At 34.9% G+C, this 25,333-nt stretch overlaps 1 protein-coding gene across 9 annotated transcripts in view; it reads left to right on the forward strand.

Annotated features, from left to right (window-relative positions):
• Positions 1 to 25,333, forward strand: part of PRPF40A (pre-mRNA processing factor 40 homolog A) — a 65,887-nt gene extending 40,554 nt beyond the window's left edge. For 5 of the 9 annotated variants that reach the window (XM_030795997.1, XM_030795998.1, XM_030795992.1 and 2 more), the window contains 17 exons: positions 434 to 808; positions 3,507 to 3,615; positions 4,176 to 4,240; positions 4,598 to 4,762; positions 5,841 to 5,949; positions 6,843 to 6,993; positions 7,949 to 8,082; positions 12,957 to 13,071; positions 13,230 to 13,333; positions 13,442 to 13,558; positions 14,054 to 14,191; positions 14,527 to 14,622; positions 17,866 to 17,952; positions 18,033 to 18,129; positions 18,213 to 18,274; positions 19,185 to 19,310; positions 20,688 to 25,333. In XM_030795997.1, coding sequence (XP_030651857.1) covers positions 434 to 808; positions 3,507 to 3,615; positions 4,176 to 4,240; positions 4,598 to 4,762; positions 5,841 to 5,949; positions 6,843 to 6,993; positions 7,949 to 8,082; positions 12,957 to 13,071; positions 13,230 to 13,333; positions 13,442 to 13,558; positions 14,054 to 14,191; positions 14,527 to 14,622; positions 17,866 to 17,952; positions 18,033 to 18,129; positions 18,213 to 18,274; positions 19,185 to 19,310; positions 20,688 to 20,780 — 2,143 coding nt within the window. In that variant the 3' untranslated portion in view covers positions 20,781 to 25,333. The remainder of the gene's footprint in view (positions 1 to 433; positions 809 to 3,506; positions 3,616 to 4,175; positions 4,241 to 4,597; positions 4,763 to 5,840; positions 5,950 to 6,842; positions 6,994 to 7,948; positions 8,083 to 12,956; positions 13,072 to 13,229; positions 13,334 to 13,441; positions 13,559 to 14,053; positions 14,192 to 14,526; positions 14,623 to 17,865; positions 17,953 to 18,032; positions 18,130 to 18,212; positions 18,275 to 19,184; positions 19,311 to 20,687) is intronic. The other 4 variants (XM_030795994.1, XM_012496465.2, XM_030795999.1 and 1 more) reach the window with 1 other exon arrangement.

Genomic DNA, 25,333 nt, shown 5'->3' on the forward strand with positions numbered 1-25,333 from the left:
TTACAGAAGAGTCCTAAATTCAGTTTGAGTTGATTAGGGAATGGACGAAATATATCTGTGTATCTCTTCCTTTATATAGGGTTTCCTCTAAATGGGCGAATTGGAGAAAATTTAAAGTTCTTAGAGAAATTTTTAATACAGGTCATATTTCATGGTGTAATACAGTCTGATAGATTGGGTAATTTATAAATGTGAACGCTTACTGAACTTTTGAGTGCCTTTAATACATTACCAAGAATGTTAACGGAATTAAAGTAGTACAGTTACATTCTGTGGTTTTAAAATCTTTTTTAATGGGTTTGGCATTTCTTGCTGTTTTTTCCTTCAATTATTTTTCTTACTATTTGATTTTATGACCATTTTAAAGCTACCTTTATTTAGCTTTCTGATTACGATAATGAAATGACCAGTGTTCTCTTTTTTTAATGTATAGTAAGCAAGAAGAGTGTACCACAACATCAACAGCCCCAGTCCCTACAACAGAAATTCCGACCACAATGAGCACCATGGCTGCTGCAGAAGCAGCAGCTGCTGTTGTTGCAGCAGCAGCAGCGGCAGCAGCAGCAGCAGCTGCAGCCAATGCTAATGCTTCCACTTCTACTTCTAATACTGTCAGTGGAACTGTTCCAGTTGTTCCTGAGCCTGAAGTTACTTCCATTGTTGCTACTGTTGTAGATAATGAGAATACAGTAACTATTTCAACTGAGGAACAAGCACAACTTACTAGTACCCCTGCTATTCAGGATCAAAGTGTGGAAGTATCCAGTAATACTGGAGAAGAAACATCTAAGCAAGAAACTGTAGCTGAGTAAGTTTAGTAACTTGTCTTCTGAAAATCAGTACCAGATTTCATTAATAAAAGTAATTGCCAGTTTAGTTAGTGGCCATTAATTGTTTAAGTAATTTTTTTTGAGAATCGTAATATCAAGCCGTTAAGACAGTTGATCAGTTTTCAGGCCGAATTTTGGAGGGTTATGCCAGCAAACTTGAAAAATAGTTCACTGAAATTTTAACAAGTAGAGCCAAGGCTAGGGAGTTGGGGCACAAATCTAAAAGATTGCCAAAAACCTTAGTAAGCAAGATACATCATATTTTGATGCAATATTTTACATGAGATCAGTGCAAAAATTCATGATTAACAAACTATCAGTATTTTCAGTTAAGACAGGTATATTGTTTCTTCTTTAGTTATTGGCGTTTTGGGTTTCAACTTCCTATAAATCGGTTAAAAAAATACAGCTTTGTAGAAAAATGAATTATGGGGGAAAAAAAGCAGTTTATGGCTGGGCATGGTGGCTCACACCTGTAATCCCAGCACTTTGGGAGGATGAGGCAGGAGGATCACTTGAGGCCAAGAGTTTAATATCAGCATGGGCAACATAGCAAGACTCTGTCTCTACAAAAAATTTAAAAATTAGCCAGCACTTGTAACCTCAGCTGCTGAGGAGGCTGAGGCAGGAGGATCACTTGAGCCTAGGATTTCAAGGCTGCAGTGAGCTATGATTGCACTGCTGCACTCCAGCCTGGGTGAGACAGCAAGGCCACCCTGTCAGTCTCTCTTTTTTTTTTTTGCACATGGTCTCCCTCTGTCACCCAGGCTGGAGTGCAGTGGCGTGATCAGGGCTTACTGCATCCTCGACCTCCTGGGTTCAAGCGATTCTCCCATCTCAGCCTCCTCCTGAGTAGCTGGGACTACAGGCACACACACCATGCCTAACTCATTGGCCTGCCTCAGCGTCCCAAAATGCTGGAATTATAAGTGCGAGCCACTCCACCTGGCCAAGGAAAAAAGGCAATTTACGGAGAAAGAAAGTTGTCTAGGAAGTATATGAAAAGCCATTCAGCCATAATAATAAAGAAATACAAGTCAAAATAATACTGTGATTATTTTTCTAAGTGAAAGTCAAGTAGAGAAACATTTAAAAGGTAACACCAGATACAAGAAAACTCTTTTCACTTTTAGTGAGACTATAGTAATACAACTTTTTAATAAAGCAAAGCTGTTATCTGTCAGAGTTCACAGTTTGTGTGTATTTGCATACCCTGTAGTCTAGTACGTTTTATATGGCTATGCTTTATAGAGCTTTAGAAAGTGAGGTCAAGCTAAATTTCTTGACTTTAAGGGTGCCCTCATGTTTTAAAAAAAAATAGTTAACCATAATCTCATTATTGAAACATTATCCATGTTAATATTTAAGCATGTTGCCTTCATCCATCCATCCCCTATTTTAAGTGTTCTTTTGTTTTTCGTATGTTAGTTTCCCAAAGTCAAAATAGATTTATAACTTTTTCTGATGTTTCAAAAGTTTTAAAAGAAATCTGTATGGTGTATTTGAAGGCATGAAAATGAAATTAACATTTTGTTTTATACTTTCTCCCCCTTTTCTCTACATTTAAGATACACGAATATATATCTAATATATCAGAGACATCTTCCACATTGTTAGAAATGTGTACCCATCATGTCAAATGATGGGTTATTATCATTTGATTGTGCATAAATGGAAGTGCTCCCCTATCAATAGATATTTAGGCTTTTTGGAATAACTTTATTTTGCGTCTTGTCATACTGAAAGTTTTCTTCAATAATGTGTTCCGTAAGTTTAACATTAAACAGTTGTATCCTGCTTTTTTTCATACTAGCATTTCCTTGGTATAGTGTCTGAGTCATTATAATACGCTTTTGATTTTAATTACTATAACAGAGATCATTTTTTGTCAGTATCTACTACAGTGTCTCTTCGCCTAAGCATTCTACTTATTTTTTTTTTCATCCCCCGACCCCCACCCCATGCATTCCCTTACTATGTAGAAAGTAATGTAAGGCTTCTACCATTCTTTTCTCGTCAGGAAAACCCCCAATTATTAAACAAGTTAGTACTTCTGGGTAGTGTTAAATTTTGTTTGACATCAGTATTCAGCAAACTTTCATGAAATATTAGATTGGAAATATTTTTGGATTATTTGTGTCATACAGTCTTTATATGGTGACTGAATTCAGCTGTGGTAGCACAGTCAGCGATAAACAATGTGTAAACACATGAACATGGGCATTTTCAAGTAAAACTAATTGCAAAAATTAATAGGCTGAATTTGTCTAGTGGGTTGTAGTTTGTCAATCCTGATTTAGATTGATCCTTACATCTTATTTATCTTCACATTGCCCAAATCCTTAGTTATTATAGCACTAATGTGAAACCACTGAATGAGTTTAATAAGCCATTTAAAACTATTAATCTATGGCCAGAGGAGCTAGTGTTTTAAGTCAGTTAAATGTTTATTTTGTCATTTGTCCAGGGTCTTAAAAACTGATTTAATAACTGAAGTTTTAGGAAACGATTATCTTTATTTCTTTGTCTTCAAATAAGTATTTTTAGAGTTCATATAGCTTTTATTCTAAATGTCAAATTTTATTTCAACATCAAACATTTAAACAATTTAGGCATTATTTTTCTAAGTGAAGCAAAAATTTATTTGATAAATACCACATTTGAATTTCTCTCTAGTTTTACTCCCAAAAAAGAAGAGGAGGACAGCCAACCAGCAAAGAAAACATACACTTGGAATACAAAGGAAGAGGCAAAGCAAGCTTTTAAAGAATTATTGAAAGAAAAGGTATTAATATTACAGATTTTTATTGTTTCTTAGCTTTTTGACATCAAGCATATATTATAGATTTTTATGTGATGTGTAATAATTACCCAACAAATGACGTTACTCTTTAATTAAACCTTGATGATGGTATTGATAATACCAATCTCATGAACTGTTGTAACTGAAAAGCAACTAAATATGTCCTGTTTTTTTTTTTTTTGGAAGAACACTTTTGTGAAACTTTCAACACAAAAACTATTGTGTACAAGGTACTACACAACCACATTTCTACCCAATATTTAATGTAAGGGTTTTTTTTAATTCATAATAATTATCTTTTATCCATAGTCTAAGAAAAAAGCATTTATGCTCTATTTAGATTTCAGTTAAAGTTTTCATTTTAGTTCATACGTGTATTACATAGATTTGCCTTCAATAAAAAACTATTTTTTTAAACTTATTTCAAACTCCTGCAAAGGGAAATGCTTGATGTTTGCAGTTAGTATTATACTCAGTTTCCTATTATGTGACTTAAACTATTCTTGTGTGAAATTTTAATTTTTCATTTAAATTATTTTCAGCGGGTACCATCGAATGCTTCATGGGAGCAAGCTATGAAAATGATTATTAATGATCCACGATACAGGTAGTACTTCAACTTTTTATTTACTTTTCACTTTGAGCATAGCAAGCCTAGCACATTTAAAGTTGTGTAGAAAGATAAAACATTTAACTGTTGAATTCTGTTTAGGATACCAAGTATAGAGTTGTTTTATGTCTAATAACCAAAAAGTCAAAGGCTTATCAAACAATTTGAGTACTCCGCTATATATAAAATAATAATTATTTTAAAAGTAGAAATTACTTTCTACAATCATTTGTCTTTAATAAAGTTTTGAAAAGTTTAAAATTTATATGCGTAGACAATTTTATTATTTTTTTCAAACCACTAATATTTGATTATTTTGCCTGTGTTTACTCTTACATGGTATTTTTATATTAGTGCTTTGGCAAAGTTAAGTGAAAAAAAGCAAGCCTTTAATGCCTATAAAGTCCAGACAGAAAAAGAAGAAAAAGAAGAAGCAAGATCAAAGTACAAAGAGGCTAAGGAATCCTTTCAGCGTTTTCTTGAAAATCATGAGAAAATGACTTCTACAACCAGATACAAGTAAGATGTTTAGTGCTGCATGGCCTGTGTTTACTACATTGTCGTTTGTGTCATACTTTTCTGCCATGTGCAGTAGCTGATCCAGAGCTGATTAAATAAAACTAGATGATTATGAACGTGGAAACTTCATGAGGTATAAAATAAATCTATAGTTAAATGTAGAATTTAACTTGTTGACTTAGTAAGTTTTTTAGAGACTGGAAGAAGGGGAGAAAGACTGTATTCAGTAATCAAGTTGGAGGCCAGACGTGGTGGCTCACACCTATAATTCCTACCATTTGGGAGGCCAAGGCAAGCAGATGGCTTGAGCCCAGGAGTTCAAGACCAGCCTTGGCAATATGGCAAAACCCTGTCTCTAGGAAAAAAAAAAAAATACAAAAATTAGCCAAGCATGGTGGCACATGCCTGTAGTCCCAGCTCCTTGGGAGGCTGAGGTGGAAAGATCACTTGAACCTGGGAATGTCAAGGCTGCAGTGAGCCATAATTGCACCACTGCACTCCAGGGTGACAGCGAGACCCTGTCTCAAAAAAAAAAAAAAGAAAAATCAAATTTGATTGCCTTTTACTTAAAAACATTGAAATTATTGATATTTGTGGAGTAAAAAGAGGCTATTTTCATTAAGTAGGCATAGCATTTTGAATAATTGTTTTATGTAGCATTCTTCATTTTAGATTGCTCTATTATGTAAAATTGTGGGTAATTTAATATTAAAGTTTTTTCGATATGTTATGAAGCCAATTTTCTGTATGTATTTGTTTGATCTCCTCAGTATTCCAGAGAAGTCTGTAATTTAGTTCTGTAGGCAGTTTGGTAGTCTGTGTGGCTGCCCTTAGATATAGAGGTAGTCTAGACTATAAGCAGTGCCTAATGTGAATTATCCCCTCTATCGCTAAGGAGAGAGGGAGGCATGTGTTTTTGTTTTTTTGTTTGTTTGTTTGTTTGTTTTCATAATTATCCAGGAGTTTGTCTTTAATGTATTTATGAACTTGGAATAGGAAGTATTCATTTTGTAGTTTTAAATTTAGTTTAAAAATTGGTTAAAATTAATTTTTATTGTATAATAATTTTTTTTAACAGAAAAGCAGAGCAAATGTTTGGAGAGATGGAAGTTTGGAATGCAATATCAGAACGTGATCGTCTTGAAATCTATGAAGATGTTTTGTTCTTTCTTTCAAAAAAAGAAAAGGTATTCTTTATTCTTAGTTATTGGTATTTATAGATAACACAAGATGTTTCCTCATTCTGATGAGGATTGGTTTTATAATATGTACATTTTTGTGGCTTAGTTTATCCACTTTATGTGGTATAGCAGATTTATTTATTGGAAGTAAAATTTAATGATGGAATGTATAGCTTCTATAATAATAACCTTTATCGTTCATGTAGCATAGTAAGTACTGATGTAGACTCAATGGGTATTCATTCAACTATTTGTATTGTCATTAATTGGCTATCTTATGCTCACTTTGAAAAAGAAGATACCTTTTTTGCCCATTAGGTTTAAAAATGCTGGGTTTTTTTGCTTATAACAAGCATGATTGTTACAAGAATGACAGCAATGTGCAGTTGTTTCTACTAAACTTACAACATTTTAAAATACCTATTTTACTCATGTCTCTTTTTCATTGTGCACTATTACATTTTATGTTATCTGGTTTTCAAGGAACACATATAGATGCAAGTATTATCAAATTTAAACATAGCTGAAGGTCATTGAAGACTTTAGCATTTACCTGCAATGTGACTTGTCCATAGTAACCTTAGTTTCAGACTGTCTGTAGTGCATAGTGGTAGAAAGGTTTATGTAGTATGGGGGAAAAGCCAAAAACATGGTTTCCAGATTCTGGCTTTTAGAAGGAGGTGGAAAATTTGAAGCTAAGTACCAAAGCCAAGCGCTTAGGCAAGAGCATTAGCAAAGTTAGCAGTGTGGCCATTTAAAGTAAATGAAATTTACTTGAAAATTGACTTAACCTTTGAAATTTGGTCATCCATTAGAATATAAAGAAACCATCACTAATTACAATTTAAATATCTTAATTTCTTGGAACTTTGAAACACATATTCATACTTTTGCTATAGGAACAAGCAAAGCAGTTGCGAAAGAGAAATTGGGAAGCCTTAAAAAACATACTTGACAACATGGCTAATGTAACATACTCTACCACTTGGTCTGAAGCCCAGCAGTATCTGATGGATAATCCAACTTTTGCAGAAGATGAGGAGTTACAAAGTAAGAATAATGGCTAAGTAAGAGAAATAGTTTTAAACAGCATCCTCCAGCAGCAAGGAATTATTTTCACTTTTTATGTGAGATAACTAACTGAATTTTATGCAGTTGTTTGTTTATTTCTGAAAAAGTGTTGTATTTATTTCCAAATAGGATACTTCTTTCTGATTGAGTCTGTGATTCATGACAAAATATTTTTTCAAATTTAAAGTAGCTTTATCAGGCAATCCTTGAAATATTTTAATTATAGGTCAAATTTGAAATTATGCTTAGCCATTTGTATGTAACCTGGTAAGAACTAAATGAATTACCGCATTTTACTCATGTTGTTTTCTTGAGGTAATAACATTATAGATTTGTAAAAAGAGAAAAATGTATTAGAATTATCTTACATTAGGCTTCCCTAAGTACTCTTTCTGAGTTAACCAATTGCTTTTTAAATTATAGCTTTATCAGCTACCCCTCTAAAAGTCATGCTTCAGTAGATTTTTTTATAGGGTGTACAGTTCTATACTTTGAAAAGCTTCTGGAATAATTTGATATTGCAAACATTTTATCATAACACTTTTATTTTCATTAGTTTTGCCATATGCACATCCTTTGTTTTATCCTATGACATGTTTCAGAATGTCTTTTATTGAGTTCTTCGTGAAATTTTCCTTAAAACTTTAATATGCAGATGATCACAAATCATATATGAATTTGAATACAAGTTTGTTTGTTTGTTTGTTTAGAGGCGGGGTCTTGCTGTGTTGCCCAGGCTAGTCTTGAACTCCTGGGCTCAAGCAATCCTCCCACCTCAGCCTTCCAAAGTGTTGAGATTACAGGCATGAGCCACCGCACCCTAGCCTAACTACAAGTAGTTTTGACAGGTGATTTTGAAATTTTGGGGGAGCTAATGCAAATAAACTACTTGTTGACATTTGACACTCTAAATTTTAACTTGCAAATACTTTAGATATGGACAAAGAAGATGCATTAATTTGCTTTGAAGAACACATTCGGGCTTTAGAAAAGGAGGAAGAAGAAGAAAAACAGAAGAGTTTGCTGAGAGAAAGGAGACGACAGCGAAAAAATAGGGAATCTTTCCAGGTAAAAGAAAAAGCTCTCTTTTCTAACTTCGTTTTATATTATACTTACTGAACTTTAACAGTGATACAGAGAGTTTTGAGACAACTGTTCCCAGATCATAGACTTAGGCTTTGTGATGAGGACTCATACACATTTAACTCTTTAAGTTCTACAGATGAACATTGATAAATGAGGTTTCGGTTGAGAAAAACAACAGGAGAGATGACTGGAAACAAGATATGTGTGGCGAGTCAGTAGTAGATGATATTTAGTCTCTGGAGGACAAAGGGACTGTTAGGGTATAGTTTGGGGATGGGCCATAATTTCTTAAACACTAAAAAAAGGACCTGGGATTGCATGGTTTTTAGCTAGTAGTTCATTTTCATCTTCAAGTATCATTTTTATTTTCAGTGATAGAAAATATGGAGCAATGAATTTTTTGCATTTCATATCTCACCCATTTCAATAATTATAATAGCTAATATTCTTTGATTGCTTACTGTCAATACAATTTACATTTGTAATCTCAATTTTTATGACAGTCTTGCCTTATAAGGGTACTTACTGTTTTTGTTATATAAGTTTATATAACTAAGGAAATGGAGAGGTGAAGTGACTTGCCCAAGTTCAACAGCTGCTGAATAGTGAAGCCAGAATTTGAATCCATGCAGTTTTCACTACAGGGTCTCTTCCATTAACCATTGTATTAGGATAAATGCTAGGTTACAATGGCTTAAATAAGTTTTTTCTTGAAGTAACAGTCTTTTTGGTCTAGGGCAGGGCATATTGCCATCCCTTAAGGCGGTGGTTCTCAAAATTCAGTGTGTATCAGAATGAAGTGGAGGACGTTTTAAAAATTTCTTCTGGCCAGGCACGGTAGCTTATGCCCATAATCCCAGCACCTTGAGAGGCTGAGGCTGGCAATTGCTTGAGTCCAGAAGTTCAAGACCAGCCTGGGTAACATGATGAAACCCGGTCCCTACTAAAAATACAAAATAATAATAATAATAATTAGCCAGGTGTGGTGGTGCACGCCTGTAGTCCCAGCTACTCAGGAGGCTGAGGTGGGAGAACCTGAGCCCAGGAGGTCAAGGCTGCAGTGAGCTGCAATGGCGCCACTGCACTCTAGACTGTGCGAAAGAGTGAGATCCTGTCTCCAAAAAAAAAAAAAATTATTCGCGCTGTGCCAAAGGTTACTGTCTTAAACGTCACAGCCAGTAGAATGATTTCAGTCCTTATTCAATGAAAACTTAACATTTACTACTCTTGATAGGTTCCTTTATCTTAGTGACTTCCTAGACTTGATCATGTTCTACAATGGTTAAAAACACAAATTGTTTAGCCCTACCTGAAGAATTTGAATTAGTAAGTCTAGGGTGGAGTCTGAAAATTTACATTTCTAAATTTCCAGGTGATATCGATACTGTTGGACCATACTTTGAGAACCAGTGCCCTAGCATGTTAACCTTCTCTGCAGAGTTAGGGGTATGCTGCCCCCATTTCACATTTTAACTTGGAAAAAGTCGAAAGAATAGTTCTTTTTAAAGCTAATGATGTAGAAGTTCTGCTCACCTCCTTCATTTGGGTTCAGTTGCTGAGAATTTAGTCACATGGCCACAACTAGCTACACAAAGGAGGCTAGAAAACTTAGCTTTTAGCTAAGCAGCCATGTGCCCAGGAAGAAGGGGAGGACAGATTCTTAGGAGGGCTATTATACACTCTTCCACAACTTAAGCTTTAATGTCTCTGATGAAGGTTTTGCAGTGGTTTAAAATAAGGAGACATATATGAAAAAATAATAATACAGTGAAAATAAGGTCTGGGTCATAGAAAATATGAGAATATAATGTAAACAATACTGAAGATGGAGACCGTGAGGCAAAATTTTGATGTAAAGGCTGTTACGGTTCCTTAAATAAGCCTAAATGTGGCTTTGAATCAGATTGCTATGTGTCTGGCATAGTTTCTGATTGCTACTAATATAATTGGTGTTAAGGTATTAATATTCTTTCAGATATTCAGCCTGGTAATTTTCCTGTTCTGCTACTTGAAAAGATTTATTTAGGACTTTAGTGAAATGAATTAAAAGAGAAGATTGGCATTAGACAATAAAAGATCATTATTGGAGAGCTTCTCAGTAATTACGGTTATGATGATGACTATCTTTTTATTTAGTGTTCATTTGCTAATCAGAAAATTCATCACGTCTATGACAAGGAAACTATGATCTTGTTTTTCTTCTGTCTTAAAACTGGTATTTGAAGTCAATGTTGTCTGGAAAGGATTGATCTGAGGCTTTCAGGGAGAACCAGAGGAATGTATAGTGTCTCAGAAGCCAAGAGTTTGGAATTTTAAGATAGATCATGATCCCCAGATGCACAGAATCAGTATCACCTGGGAAATTATGAAAATGCATATTCTCAAACTCCACGTCAGACTTACAGAATCAGATTCTGGAAATGGGACCTAACAATATGATTTTTTTAAACAGTCTTTCAAATGAGTCTTTGAGAAACCCCTGAGGTAAAGGAATCCACCTAAAGTAACATGTTAAGAAATTTTTATGGAATGAGGACTGAAAGAATACTGTTAAGAGTGGCATTTAAGGTGTTAAGAGTGGCGTTTAAGGTGTTTAGTGACCATTGGCATGGTAGGGAAAGTTAAAGGTCTGCCAAATAGTTGAAAGATATTCAATAAGGTGAAATTCAAATAAGCTTGCGGTTAAGAGAAAGGCTTTTCTTGGGTAAGAGAAAACCAGTTAAGAGGGAGAGAATGAAGGAAGAACTGAAAAATAAGGGTGATTCTCATTAAACGAAATCTCGGAAAGTCTGGAATTCAAGCATATATATGAATACAGTTACATTGAGAACAGTATATAAGAACAAAAAGAAGGATGAAGATGGAGAAAAATTAATACTGATTTGGATCTAAGACAGTGGTGCTCAACCAGGAAAGATTTTGTGATTGTCACTATTTGTGGGGAACATGCTACTGGTATCTAGTGTGTAGAGGCAAGAGATGCTGCTAAACATCCTGCAATGTAGTACAGGGCTCAAAAATACCCTGCCCTCAACCAAGAGAAAGAAAGAAAAAAGAATTAGTCATCCAAGATGTCATTAGTGCCACGAGAAGAAGAAACATCAAGCTCAGCCATCTTTGAAGCAACTTGCTTTCCATAATGTAAAAGTCAAGGCTTTTTCACCCCTAAAATGGGGCAAGTAAAGTAGAAGAGAATAAGAACCATACAGTTTTGTCAGAGTGGTTTTCAAACCTGAATTCACATCGGTCATCTTCTAATATTCCAAATATCTGGATATTAATTCATATTGCTTTAAAAAAAATACTCCTCAGGTGATTCTTTCAGGTTAGGGATCCACTATTGAAATAATTTCAGTCTCACACTTTGACTTTATCAGACAGATCTCACCACTCTGGAAGTGTAAGAAACACTAGCAAAACAGGTATGATAGAGTGAGGTAAGTTCTAAGGTACTAGAGCATCACTGAAGATGGTTTCCAAACTATTTTAGAGACTCAGAAGAGGGAGCAAGTGAGGAAGCTGGTGAGCACAAGAGTGGTTAAGACAAAGTTCCATTTATGTTGAAGTGTAAGGGTAGTTGACAAAAGGGTAGATACAGACAGGGTTTGAGAAAAGAATTTCAGAGTTGCAAGGGAGTATGGACATAAATCTTGTTTGAAGAGGAGTGAGTGGAGTTGTAAGTGCCTGATGTTACTTTAGGACAGCTCTATCCAATAAAAATGTGAATGCCACAAATGCGATTTTAATTTCTTATTTATTTTAGTAATTTAACCCAATATAACCAGATATTATTTTAACACGTAATCAATATTTTTAAAAATTGCTAATATTTGTGGTATTAAATCTTCAAGATCATTGTGTGTTTTATACTTAACAGCACATCACAACTCAGACTAGCTACATTTCGTGTACCCAGAAGCTACGTTTGGTCAGTGGCTACCTTATTGAACAGTGCAGGTATAGGAACTGTGGGAACACAATATAAGGTTACAGTTTCTTTTAGGCACATTTGTGTATAGCAGCGGTCCCAACCTTTTTGGCACCAGGGACCAGTTTAGTGGAAGACAGTTTTTCCTAGTAGGGTGGGGTGGGGACTTGGTATCATCAGGCATTAGATTCTCATAAGGACCACACAACCTAGATTCCTGGCATGCTCAGTTCACAATATGGTTCGCAGTCCTGTGAGAATCTGATGCCGCCACTGATCTGACAGGAGGTGAGCTCGGGCGGTAATGCCTGTTCCACCACTCACTTCTTGCTGTGTGGCTTGGTTCTGGTTCTGTGGCCGGAGGTTGGGATCCTCTGGTGTATAGGATTAAACTCCCTAAGGATTGGGTTGGAAGCAGGAAGTGTGGAAATTGAAACTAGACATGGGTTTGAATCCTAGGTCTCCAAACTACTTTGGGAAAATTACACATCCTCCTCTTAAGGCCCCTTGTTTTTAAAAGTAAATAAAAATACCTAGAACACATTAGGCACTATTTTTAAAGACAGAAAGTATACATTTAAGGAAACATGCATATACATTCTTTAGCCTCATCATTTGTAATTCAAGTTAACTTTTACCTTTTTTTTTTAAAGCTAAAAATTAGGTTCTATCTTAAAGTGTAGGAAATAGAACCTTAGGAAGATAATGTGCTGTTTCAAAAGTTACCTTCTCTAAAGGACAAAATATTTTTTTGCCTAAAGGCAATTGTTACTTTGCCCAAATAGCAAATATTCTTTGTACCCAAACAGGTTTGGGATAACATTGGTAGAAGAGTTTTAACTATGTCAAAGTTTTTGTGTGTTTTCATGTTAGACTCTTATTTCTCATGTACTTGAGATGACTTTTCAAATATAATTTTTCTCCCTAGATATTTTTAGATGAATTACATGAACATGGACAACTACATTCTATGTCATCTTGGATGGAATTGTATCCAACTATTAGTTCTGATATTAGATTCACTAATATGCTTGGTCAGCCTGGTAAGATTATTTTCTTTCCTAATTTACCATTATGGTGGTAGTTGGAATGGGCCAAATGCAAAGGTGATTGTGTTGGGGGAAAGGGTGCTTTATTTTTGTTTTTTAAACAACAAAGTAATTGCAGCTCTTTGGTTAGAGCTAGCTTTTGACTTCTTTAGTTTTTTCATTAGGATCAACTGCACTTGATCTTTTCAAGTTTTATGTTGAGGATCTTAAAGCACGTTATCATGATGAGAAGAAGATAATAAAAGACATTCTAAAGGTAAATAACTATATTTATTCTTACCTTTTAACCAATAGTATATCTTAAAAGTTAGTACTGTATTCCTTTGATTTATGCATTATTAATGTTAAGATTTCTTTTTTTTAGGATAAAGGATTTGTAGTTGAAGTAAATACTACTTTTGAAGATTTTGTGGCAATAATCAGTTCAACTAAAAGATCAACTACATTAGATGCTGGAAACATCAAATTGGCTTTCAATAGTGTAAGTTATTTTTTCTGTTGTAAATAACTAGTTTAATAGCATAGTTTTTAATTTATTCAGATAAAAGCAGCTAAGTTGCAGAGTATTGGAATAAGGGAATATGAATAGAATTTTACAGAGTAGTAGCCAGTCTTTCAGGTAAGGTAAAACAAAAAACTATATTTAGATGATGGATTGATATTAAACTTCCTTTGCTCAAATTAACTGGTATTATACATAAAATGGCCATTATAAACCAGGCATTGGGTCACACATAAAGTACACTAATGATAGCTGATGAGCTAAAAAAAAAAAAAAACTTGCAAAAAAAACCTTATAATGTTTTAAGAAAGTATACAAATTTGTGTTGAGCCACATTCAAAGCCGTCCTGGGCCACATGTGGGCAAGTTGGGCAAGCTCATTTTAAACAATGCGTGATTCCTAAATTAACAATAAATTATTTCAGCTAATAGTTATGGTAGTATTATAACTGATTAAATATGATTTTCTAATAGTTACTAGAAAAGGCAGAAGCCCGTGAACGTGAAAGAGAAAAAGAAGAGGCTCGGAAGATGAAACGAAAAGAATCTGCATTTAAGAGTATGTTAAAACAAGCTGCTCCTCCGATAGAATTGGATGCTGTCTGGGAAGATGTATGTATACCTGTTATTTTTTTCTAATGGAATTCTTTTCTTTACAATTGAGAAATTTAAAATATTTTTATTTTTCATTTTATAGCCACAAAAATAAGCTAAATTTATTTGTAGAATATATTAAATATATTTAGAATGTAATGAAAGCATTAAATCAGCTGTGACTGCGTTTAGGAATATTTGTAAAGAGTGGTTTGGACTTTTGAAGGGAGGAAATAATGGACTTTAAGGGGACTGATTCATCGCAGTTTTCACTTGCTGTTATGATTTATTTTAGATGTATTGTTGTACTTTTGTTGGTATTCATATATTTATTTTGTATCTGAATTCTTCAGATCCGTGAGAGATTTGTAAAAGAGCCAGCATTTGAGGACATAACTCTAGAATCTGAAAGAAAACGAATATTTAAAGATTTTATGCATGTGCTTGAGGTAATTTTAGAATTCTCATATACAAAATATATAAAATATAAACAAATTGAACTTAGAATGATGAAAGTACGTTACTTAATATTCACTGCTTTTATACCTGGACGGTTAGATAATTTTTTTTTCCTATAAAAACTGCTTTTAAGTGAAAGAAACTGTAAGTTTCCATGGGAATATAAAGATTTGTATGTGAAAACTATTTGTTTTGTATTTTTAGAAAGTTTTAGAAATTGAGCAGTTTGGCAGCCACATGGATTGATTGACTAATAAAGAAAACTTAAAATTTTTCTTGTAAAGCAGATAGAAAATAGTTTTTAGGCACATTTGAGGTATTATACCACATTAGAAAAGAAAGTTTCTGGAAAATAATGGAATAAATGGTAAGTTTTTGTTAAAATAAGCAATGAAACAATAACATCTCAGGTCACTTTAATAGGCAAGCTTCACTGGGCACGGTGGCTCACGCCTGTAAAACAAGCACTTTGGGAGGCTGAGTTGTGTGCTGATCACCTGAAGTCAGGAGTTTGAAACCAGTCTGGCCAACATGGCGAAATCCTGTCTCTACTAAAAATACAAAAAAAAATATCAGGGAGTGGTGGCGGGCGCCTGTAATCCGAGCCACTCAGGAGGGTGAGGCAAGAGAATTGCTTGAACCCAGGAGGCGGAGGTTGCAGTGAGCCAAGATCATGCCACTGCACTCCAGCCTGGGCAACAGAGCAGGACTCCTTCTCAAAAAAAAAAAAAAAAAAAAAAAAAAAAAGTATTTCGATGACAGTTTCAGTTAGGCCCTTGTAAGTATGCTGAATTGACCGATAATTATTGAATATTAGTATTTGATGCCTATGTTCTAATTGCTTTATGTATATGAACTTAATCCTTTCAATAAGCCTATGAAGTTAATAGGTGAACAAACTAAGGCAGAGAGAAGTGAGTTACAGGGTTGGAAGCCGGGCATGTTGACCTTGGTCAGTGCTTTTAACAAGTATGCCATGCTGTCAGTTTTAGAGTAGCTAATACTTTATAAGCTAAAAACTAGTATGTGCTTAATATTATAGTGTTGCATTGTAAATGGGCATAGAAGGTTACTAAATTGACTATTTCCTATTTCTTGATTTATTGTTCTTGATTAATGTAATGTTAACCACAGTTTTTTCTGTAACATGTACTCATATAGGCCCTATATTGTTTCACAGCTGCCTCTAGATGTGGTCCTGTTGGCTTTTTTTTTTTTTTTTTTTTTTTTTTTTTAAGCGGGGTCTCTCATCCATCCACTGCTAGGCCAGAGTGCAGCGGTGCAGTTATGGCTCACTGCAACCTTGAACTGTTGGGTTCAAACGATCCTCCTGAGTAGCTGGAACTGCAGGCACGTGCCATCACACTTGGCTTTTTGTGGGGTTTTTTTGGTTTTTGTTTTTATAAAGATGGGATCTTGCTATGTTGGGCAGGCTGACCTCAAGCAAGTCTCCTGCCTTGGCTTCCTGAAGTACTGTGATTATAGGTGTGAGCAACCATGCTGGGCCTCTAGATCTTTTCTGTGCCAAATGTAGTGCAGAACAGAAGCATCTGCATTACCTAGGAGCTTCTTAGGAGTGCAGAACCTTAGGCCCCATGGGGCAGAAATCCTGCATCTGACTCTTCATTTTAATCAGATTCCTAAGCATTAAAATATACATTTAATTTTGAGAAGCTCTGCTCTAGATATAGTGACTTACCTATTTTCCCCCAGTTCAAGAGTCCCCCAGTTCAAGAGTCTCCAGATTCTTTCATGATCTATACTTGGGGGTAAAGTAGTTAGGTGGTAAATGGAGTAAAAATGGTACCATAAGGAAGGGCTGAACACATTCAGATTTTGGGGCCTTAATAATCTGAGGCTTGAGGTATTAAAGAAAGGTAGGTTACCATTCAGTGAGATCAAAAGGAGAATAGTCCATTCTGAGATCCAGATTTTCCATTTCCACTTCTGTAACTGAGGTAGAATTTACTCTCAAAGCCACAGAAATGCTCAGGGGCAAGGAGCTTATACTGTAGCACCCCCCATCACTGCTAACCTAGTAATTGTTTTAATAAGTAGAAATCCACAAAGACAACATATGGATGTCTAACGATGTCTTGTTTGAGGAGGAAGGAAATGGCTCCTTGGGGGAGATGAAAGAGGGGTAGCAGATTTTGCATTTATTCTGACATCAACCTTACATATCTTAATTCAAGGATGGCTCTCAGGTTGTTCTTTATCTTAGTGCTTGGCCTAACTTGCTGACCAAAGCCAGATTGATCACAAAAGCCATGCCTGAGTGTCATTGTATTTCACTGTCATTAAAAGCAGACGTGACTGCATATTACACTTTTCTTCTAAACCACACCATTCTCATTCTTAAAAAATACTTTTTCGGGCTGGGCACAGTGGCTCACGCCTGTAATCCCAGCATTTTGGGAGGCCGAGGTGGGCGGATCACAAGGTCAGGAGATCGAGACCATCCTGGCTAACATGGTGTAACCCCGTCTCTACTAAAAATACAAAAAATTAGCCGGGCGTGGTGTCAGGCACCTGTAGTCCCAGCTACTTGGGAGGCTGAGGCAGGGGAATGGCGTGAACCCGGGAGGCGGAGCTTGCAGTGAGCTTAGGTCATGCCACTGCACTCCAGCCTGGGCGACAGAGTGAGACTTCGTCTCAAAAAAAACAAAAAAAAAAAAAACTTTTTCAGCTGGGTGCAGTGGCTCATGGCTGTAATCCCAGCACTTTGGGAGGCCGAGGCGGGTGGATCACCTGAGGTCAGGGGTTTGAGACCAGCCTGGCCAACATGGTGAAACCCTGTCTCTACCAAAAATACAAAAGTTAGCTGGGCATGGTGGTACGCACCTGTGATCCCAGCTACTCGGGAGGCTGAGGCAGGAGAATTGCTTGAACCTGGGAAGCGGAGGTTGCATTGAGCCAAAATCGCACCACTGCACTCCATCCAGGGTGACAGAACGAGACTTCGTCTCAAAAAAAACAAAAACAAAAAAACCCTACTTTTTCTACTAATTTAACATTGTTTTGTTTAGATGTCTAAATGAGTGGGTATAGGATGGGCAAGAAGAAAAAGAAAAAAAAATTAAGTGACAATTCTTCACAGTTTCAAGGGATTACATTTCTATGTATTGTAGAGTTTTACTCTAAGAACTTACTTCCATAGCTTTTTAAAGATTCTTTACAGTCTGTCCACAGTAAGTGTAAATTCTTGAAAATTTTTTTTTTTGTCCCCATAGCATGAATGTCAGCATCATCATTCAAAGAACAAGAAACATTCTAAGAAATCTAAAAAACATCATAGGAAACGTTCCCGCTCTCGATCGGTAAGGGAATTTATTATATGGTGCCATGAGTGTATTAAAGTGTTAGCATTATTATGAATGAAATTATTTGTGTTTTTTAGGGGTCAGATTCCGATGATGATGATAGCCATTCAAAGAAAAAAAGACAACGATCAGAGTCTCGTTCTGCTTCAGAACATTCTTCTAGTGCAGAGTCTGGTGAGCGTTTCTGTTTATTTGATTAAATCATTGACACTGATAAACTCAAATTCTGACACTTTTTATCCTTTTATGCTACTCAGAGAGAAGTTATAAAAAGTCAAAAAAGCATAAGAAGAAAAGTAAGAAGAGGAGACATAAATCTGTAAGCAAGCTTCTGATTTTTACATTTCACCTAGGCTTTTGCCCTTAACTTCCTCAGAGATCATAGAACCTTTTTCTATCTAGTTCTCTGCAGCCCAGGACAGTTCAGGTGGGCACATAAACTCAGAGTTTCGTTGTTGCTCTTCACGTTAATCTTCCATTAAAATCATTTGGTGAGCTTTGAAAAAATACACACACCAGTGTTAGGATCCCCATCTTGGTCTTTAAAATTAATCTTCTAGAAAAGAGACTCGTGCGTGCATGTGTCTTTGTGTATGTATGTATATTTGTGTGTATGTGTAGATTGCAGTTGTTGTTGAGAACCACAAGTTTAAATGTTAAAACAACCACTCTACTCTTGTAGTTCTTAATCTTAGGTGTACATTAGGATCCACCTAAGGAGTTTTTTCAAAATCTGAAGGCCTGGGTATCACCACAAACCTGTTGAATTACATTTTTTTTTATTGGAATTTGTGCATATCTAATGAAGAACCATTTAAGCACTAACGTTAAATTTTAAATAATTCCCACTCAGCAATTTCAAGAAAATAATTTTATTAATACAGCTCTCTGCCTTACGTGTTAAAGCTAACAGCAGTATACTATGTACATATATAAACCAGTATTATATTGAGTTGGTGAGAAATGTAATATCTGTCTGTATTTACGTAATAGATATTACACATATTATGTGGTAGTGAGTCTCATGAGTGGTATTTTATCCTTCCCAAGGGAAAGCTGTCCCCATGAATCTTGGGTAAATTTTACCAAATCCTTGAGGTTAACAATTCACCTTTTATTTCATCTCTCTAAGAACACATAACCTGTTACACATAGATGTTCTTAAATATTACCTATGTAAGAATGGTATCTTCATCAAAATGCTAACCTCTTATTTTCTATTCATACAGGACTCTCCAGAATCCGATGCTGAGCGAGAGAAGGATAAAAAAGAAAAAGAAAGTGAAAAAGACAGAACTAGACAAAGATCAGAATCAAAACACAAATCGCCTAAGAAAAAGACTGGAAAGGATTCTGTAAGTATTTAGAATTGTTTCATGCCTGTATTTTCAAAATGCAAAAATGGATTCTGTGCTTAAACCATGATGGTGTTGAAAGAATAGACTTTTTTCCAGGTGTGCTACCATTGAAGAAAACAGTGAAAATTCAGTTAAGTACATTTCACACAGTATCATAGTTTTTGGTCATGAATGATCCTAGATTTTATTCTCCTAAATTTGATATTTTTTAAATACAGCATTTCATAACTATAGCCTTAACTCACTAAGAAAGGATATGGTCACTAAGAAGTGCCACTGGACATTTTTTACCTAATTTTCAAATTTTCTTTTTAAGTGAGAAACTAAATCTGGGATTCTACAGATGTCTACAGTTGTCACTGTTATTAAATCCTTTGTTTCAAAAGATAGCAATTCCAGTAACTTTTAGAAATACTGATTTGGGGTGGACGAAGGGCAAATAAATAGGAGAGGAAAATATAAGCCAAAGTTAGTATTTCAATAACAGATACATAATTAGTCCTTTTCAAATATATATATATATATGAATGACAGAGCCTAATAATGCAAATGCTGTGGGTTTAGCAAGGGTAAATGCCTATGAATCATCACTGGAGAGCATAAACTATGTAGGTAAAACCTTATTAGGGATCTCTGGATATTCTGATTCGTTGGTATAGGGTGGGTTTTTTTTTTTAGAGCTGAAACTTGTGAGTCTGAGTCACATCGTAAGTGAAGAGTGAATGCTTCCTTTGTACTTCTTAGCAGCTTATGGTGGGTTAAATGAAATCCCTGGAGTGAATGAAAGAGGACGATATGTGAACTATCCACTTTTCAAAGATTGTGTCTTACAGCGCAATATTATTTTTGTTTGTTCAGCCTAAATCTTGTCCTGCTCATAAGTCTTGTGTATTTATTTGGCACAGGAGTCCATATGCTTAAAGCATACTACTTCTGTTTCTGTGAAGTATTCTGCTATGCCAGCCTGGCCAACATGGCGAAACCCCATCTCTACTAAAAATACAAAAATGAGCCGGGCTTGGTGGCAGGTGCCTGTAATCCCAGCTACTCAGGAGACTGAGGCAGGAGAATTGCTTGAACCCGGGAGGCAGAGGTTGCAGTGAGCCGAGATTGTGCCACTGCACTCCAGCCTGGGTGACAAGAACAAGACTCCATCTCAAAAAAAAAATTAGCAAGGAATATATTATCTAGGAAATGAATACCTGGCTTCCATTAAATGGAAATATTGCTTCATATTCACACAGTCTTTAAACCCTGTGAAATGTGTTTCTTTGGAAGAGAGTTTATATAGATACTGGATTCTTTTTTCAAAGGCTCAGCCCTTAAACCTCTGAGTACTGATGTCAACTATAATTGTAATCAATGTCTTTTCAGGGTAATTGGGATACTTCTGGCAGTGAACTGAGCGAAGGGGAATTGGAAAAGCGCAGAAGAACCCTTTTGGAGCAACTGGATGATGATCAATAAATTATACCAAATATATGTTTACAGTATGATTTAAAGTCTGATTCAGACCAGGGACTCTATTTTAAGTTCAACTGAAATAACACTGGGTTTTAATTATATCACAGGAAAAAAAGTGCATTTAAGTATTGTTATTGTGGACTTTATAAAAGCAAAGGAAATTGAAAATAACTTTTGATTCTGTATCAAGAATCATATTTTCATACAGTCATAACTGTCTTTCTGTGACCCTTTCACAGGGCACTGTAGGATGGATTAAAGGTGGCAATTTACTGATAACTGCAGATGTCTCTACTTTGTTCTAAAATCTAAGTCATGAGGTGATTTGATTTACTTTATAGAAGCTGGATTTTGAAGATATAATGAAAAATTTTTTGATAATACAGTAGTACAAAAAAAGCACCAGCAACTGATAAAAACTGCTTTTTTGTGCACTACCCAACTGGTTAAAGCCAATGTGATCTTTTATGGTGAAACTCCTAAGAAATAGGTGGTTTTGCTAGAAACTTGGTAGACCCTTAATTATAGTGGTGCTAATGAGCACTACTGTAATATGAAGCCACCATTATTTTTTATCAAACATCTGAATACATTTTACAAAGGCTATTGTGAGGGCATTATTTTGAGCATCTATTTTGAGGTGATGTTTAAAAAAACTTTAACATCAAATCAAATTGTAAATTAATTTAAATATATTGCCTTAAGGACCTACTAAAGAATGTGCCACCAGACTTTAAGTGATAGTTGCAATATCCTTGTCTAAAAAAAAAAAAAGTTGACTTAAACATTTTCTTTAACAGTTGTCTTTTTTTTCTAAATTCAGTCTTTCTCTTGCTTTTTTTTCCCCGTTATTGAGGAAGTATTTTGCCTTCCCTACTCACTGAGAAGTATTGACTTCGTGGTACACATTCTAAAGGATTTCTGATTTGAATATTTTTGTACATTTTTATCAATTATTAAACCTTCTCTTCTAGTGTGTACTAGTATTTATTTCTACTTAAACTGCTCAGCTCTAAAGAAATTGTATGATCATTTTAAAGGTACTAAATCCCTGAAATTTTGCTTCATCTTACCCATACTGCTAGTTTACTTTCCTTTTTTAATATTTAAGAATATTATAAATCAGTGCATTTGAGGTCCCTAGATTTGTTTTTCACCTATGAATTTTTTTACAGACTATTTTAGAGAGGCTGTGGTTTGAAGACAGAATACTCTTTACATGCTAACTTTGGAAGGTTGGTAATGTAATTTATACTATTTTCCTTCAGTGCAGGAGATTTTTTAAGTAAATAAGTAAATTTTAGCACCTATTCTTTGGTATTATCTGTGTTATTCTTTTAATGTGTACACTTGAAGAGATCCCATTTCAAGTTGGGATTTAGAAGAACAAAAAGTTTTTTTCTTACCCATCCTATTGAGTTTTGAAAGTGGGCCTGACCAGAATGTTTCTTTCCCATTTTGCCCCGTTTGAATTAAATATAATGTCTACTCTTTAAAGGCTGAAGGGGTGGGTGAGGGGATTGTTTCTCATTTTGTCTCCCAAGTCATTTTTCTGCTGTGAAATACGACCAGGCTTGTAGGAAGACTCATCTTGGAGAAAATGTGAAGTAATCAGATTGCTTGAGATTAGTCTCCTATTGTATATTAGAGCCAAAACACATAATAACTTTGGCAACAGGGAGTTGTCTAGACTCAATTTTCAGAGGTCCCATTGTAGTGAGTTAATATTGCTAATCATGTCAGTCACTTGACATGGAAATCAGTGGCAAATCTTTAAAGTATGCGTTTGATATTGGCAAATATATACTAGTGATGTTTCACAAAAGAATCTTAGAATCTGTAAAAAACATTAATTACTTCCATGAATTTCTAAAGTACAACTTTAAAGTTTTGATTTTTCTATTTAAATAAAAAGCTATTGATGTGTTTTAGCATGTCCTCAAAATAGATTCCTGTATTTCTTACAGAGATAATCTTACTATAACCGCAAATCCCTACAACACAATATAAAGTTTCCTTGTAGTTCACCCATGAAAATTATTTAACTTAAAAACAACCATAGTAGTAAACCGATTGCAATTCAAAATGCAACATACTTGCCATAAAATTGTAATTTTAAGTGACTGTGATCCTTTGTCTACCTTTCAGGATCCCATCAAATGGGATTTAGTTGCCAGAAAGATACTTGACAGTCTGAAGGCACAGGTGATAAGATTTTGTTCTCTGTGAATATTTTTTAACTAATAGATTATGTTTTTAAATCTTCAATTTGGTAAAAACTGAAACATCTTGGAATATTGGTTCTATTAGAGTTAAATATGTTAAAACAGGAAAGTGTGTTTATTTTCAGATAAGGGGAATTTATACTTTTCATTAAAGCCTCGGAGTCTTAGGAAAATGTTGAGGGTTTGTCTTCCCTCAGTGTCATTAATACTAATGAACTATTAGATCAAATTCACTTATACATTTAATATCATAGTTATTCAAAATCAGGACTTTAAATATTTTTTCTCCCAGTTCATATTTCTTTGTGCGAAAATTGAATTTGTATGAAAAGTTAGATAATTAAGCTAATCAAGTATTAAGTATACACTCTTCCTAAGTGAATTTAAATAATGTAATGCTTTTAAATAAAAGCAGTGGTCCCACCACATTTTTTTCAACATAGTAGCTGGCATTTTGTTATTAGCCAGAGTAGCTTCAGCATGTAAGTTATTGATGTTTTCCAACTTCAAAAGTGCATTTTATGCCTCCCAGTAAATTTGATAATGATTTGTCACAGCTTTGTCTTCTTTTGATTTTTGCTTATGGGCCTTACTTCGTACAACTATAACATGAAAAAGGATTGTCCTAAAGTAAGGGAATCAGTTAATGGTAGGATGAAGAAACTGTAAAAACTAGAAAAAAATCTGTGTGCGTTTTTCTGGAAAGTTTTCAGTTTCAAACTGTGTAATTCGGTTTTCATTCAATTATGTAATTTGGTTTTATGCTTTAAAAAACATTTGTTTAAGTGTTCCCGGTTTTCTTCTGGTCTTAGAGTCAGCTGAGTGCTGGCTATGCAGCCACTCTTATTTTTGCATCCAGAAAGGAGTAACCCCTTTATATGAAGATTTTTTTTTTTTTAAGCTTAGATGCTATGTAAGAGAAAACTATTTGAAATCACATAGTACCCAGGGAGGAGTGATGAATGCTTTTTTTAAAAAGGATATTTAAGTATATTATGTAATTTAAATATAAATTATAAAACTAAAAAACTTCAGCTTTTAAAACTGTTTCTAAACAAAATGAAGCAAAGTATATTAATTCCTTCTATCTTAAATCAGACTTTTTATTTTCCCTTGGGTATGTATTTCTGTCAGTGTTAGGTAGATTTTAATTCAACCATCCTACATTCTCTACATAAAATTACACTCATTTTACATGAAAGCAAAATAATGTTACTTTCATGGAACTGTGTTCTAACAGGGTTATAATCTCATTCTGTGCTTCTGGTAATGGCGTATACCAGTCTGATGATTCTTACCATCCTTATTACATTACTCTTCCAATTGTTTCGACTTAACTGGTGGTCATTAAGTTCCTCAGTGGCAGGGATTTATCTGGTTCATATACTGTTATATATCCTTGTGGAATAGGACAGTGCCTGGCATATAATAGGCACTTTTGGAATGAATGTAAAATACTAGTTGAAATATGTATTCATCTGGCATCCATGGTACCCATCATCTGTATTAAAGGGCTTAAAAAAGCATCATCGCAATAAACCATACTAACCCACCACTAAAGTCACAGTCATAATTGAAGTGCACCCAAAATAAAGTCTAGTGACTGTACCTTAGCTTTTACTTCAGACATGTCCAAAACTTGTGAGAACATACAATTTAAAGTTGAAAACTAATCATTTTGGGCTATTTTTGAATAGGGCTGAAACATGGTGACATGTCAGGCACTCAGTTTTTTGGAGCTGTCTTAAAGGTGAGGTGGAAAGTGAGAGATGATTTTGCTGTAATTACCCACACATTCTCCCTAACCCTCCATTTTAAGACACTTAGCTATAATAGCTTAAGACTATCAAAACTGCTTTTGTGATTCTCAGTAGGATCTAGTTCAAAGCCATCTCAGTGCTAGTGATTGGTAATTGTTAATTTGATGGTAATTACCCTACTTGTAAAGCTGACATTCATACTGGCTAATCCTCCCTGCCCCTAGTCATGGACAGTGAAACAGTGAGTGGCTGGTGAATTGATCAGATTCAAACTAAGCCATTCCTTGATGCTATTCTTCACTACTGTTCCTTAGGGTATCTAAATGTGTTATTTATAAACATTTTTGGGGGCTCCTGCCTGCAAACTTCAGTAGGTGTTGGTCTTCCCCACCTCTACAACTGAGCCAAGGACTTGTTCTGAAAGGTGAGTAATAAGGGAACAAGGTTTCTATTTTCTGTGTTTGTAATTACCAGATTTTCACCTCTGTTTATATATTATTCTGATGTAAAAGAACCTCATAGTTATATAAAATTAGACCTTTTGTAAATAAATATAATTTATTAGAAAAAA

The sequence above is a fragment of the Nomascus leucogenys genome, chromosome 17 (genome assembly GCF_006542625.1).
Source record: "Nomascus leucogenys isolate Asia chromosome 17, Asia_NLE_v1, whole genome shotgun sequence".
Taxonomy (NCBI): Eukaryota; Metazoa; Chordata; class Mammalia; order Primates; family Hylobatidae; genus Nomascus; species Nomascus leucogenys.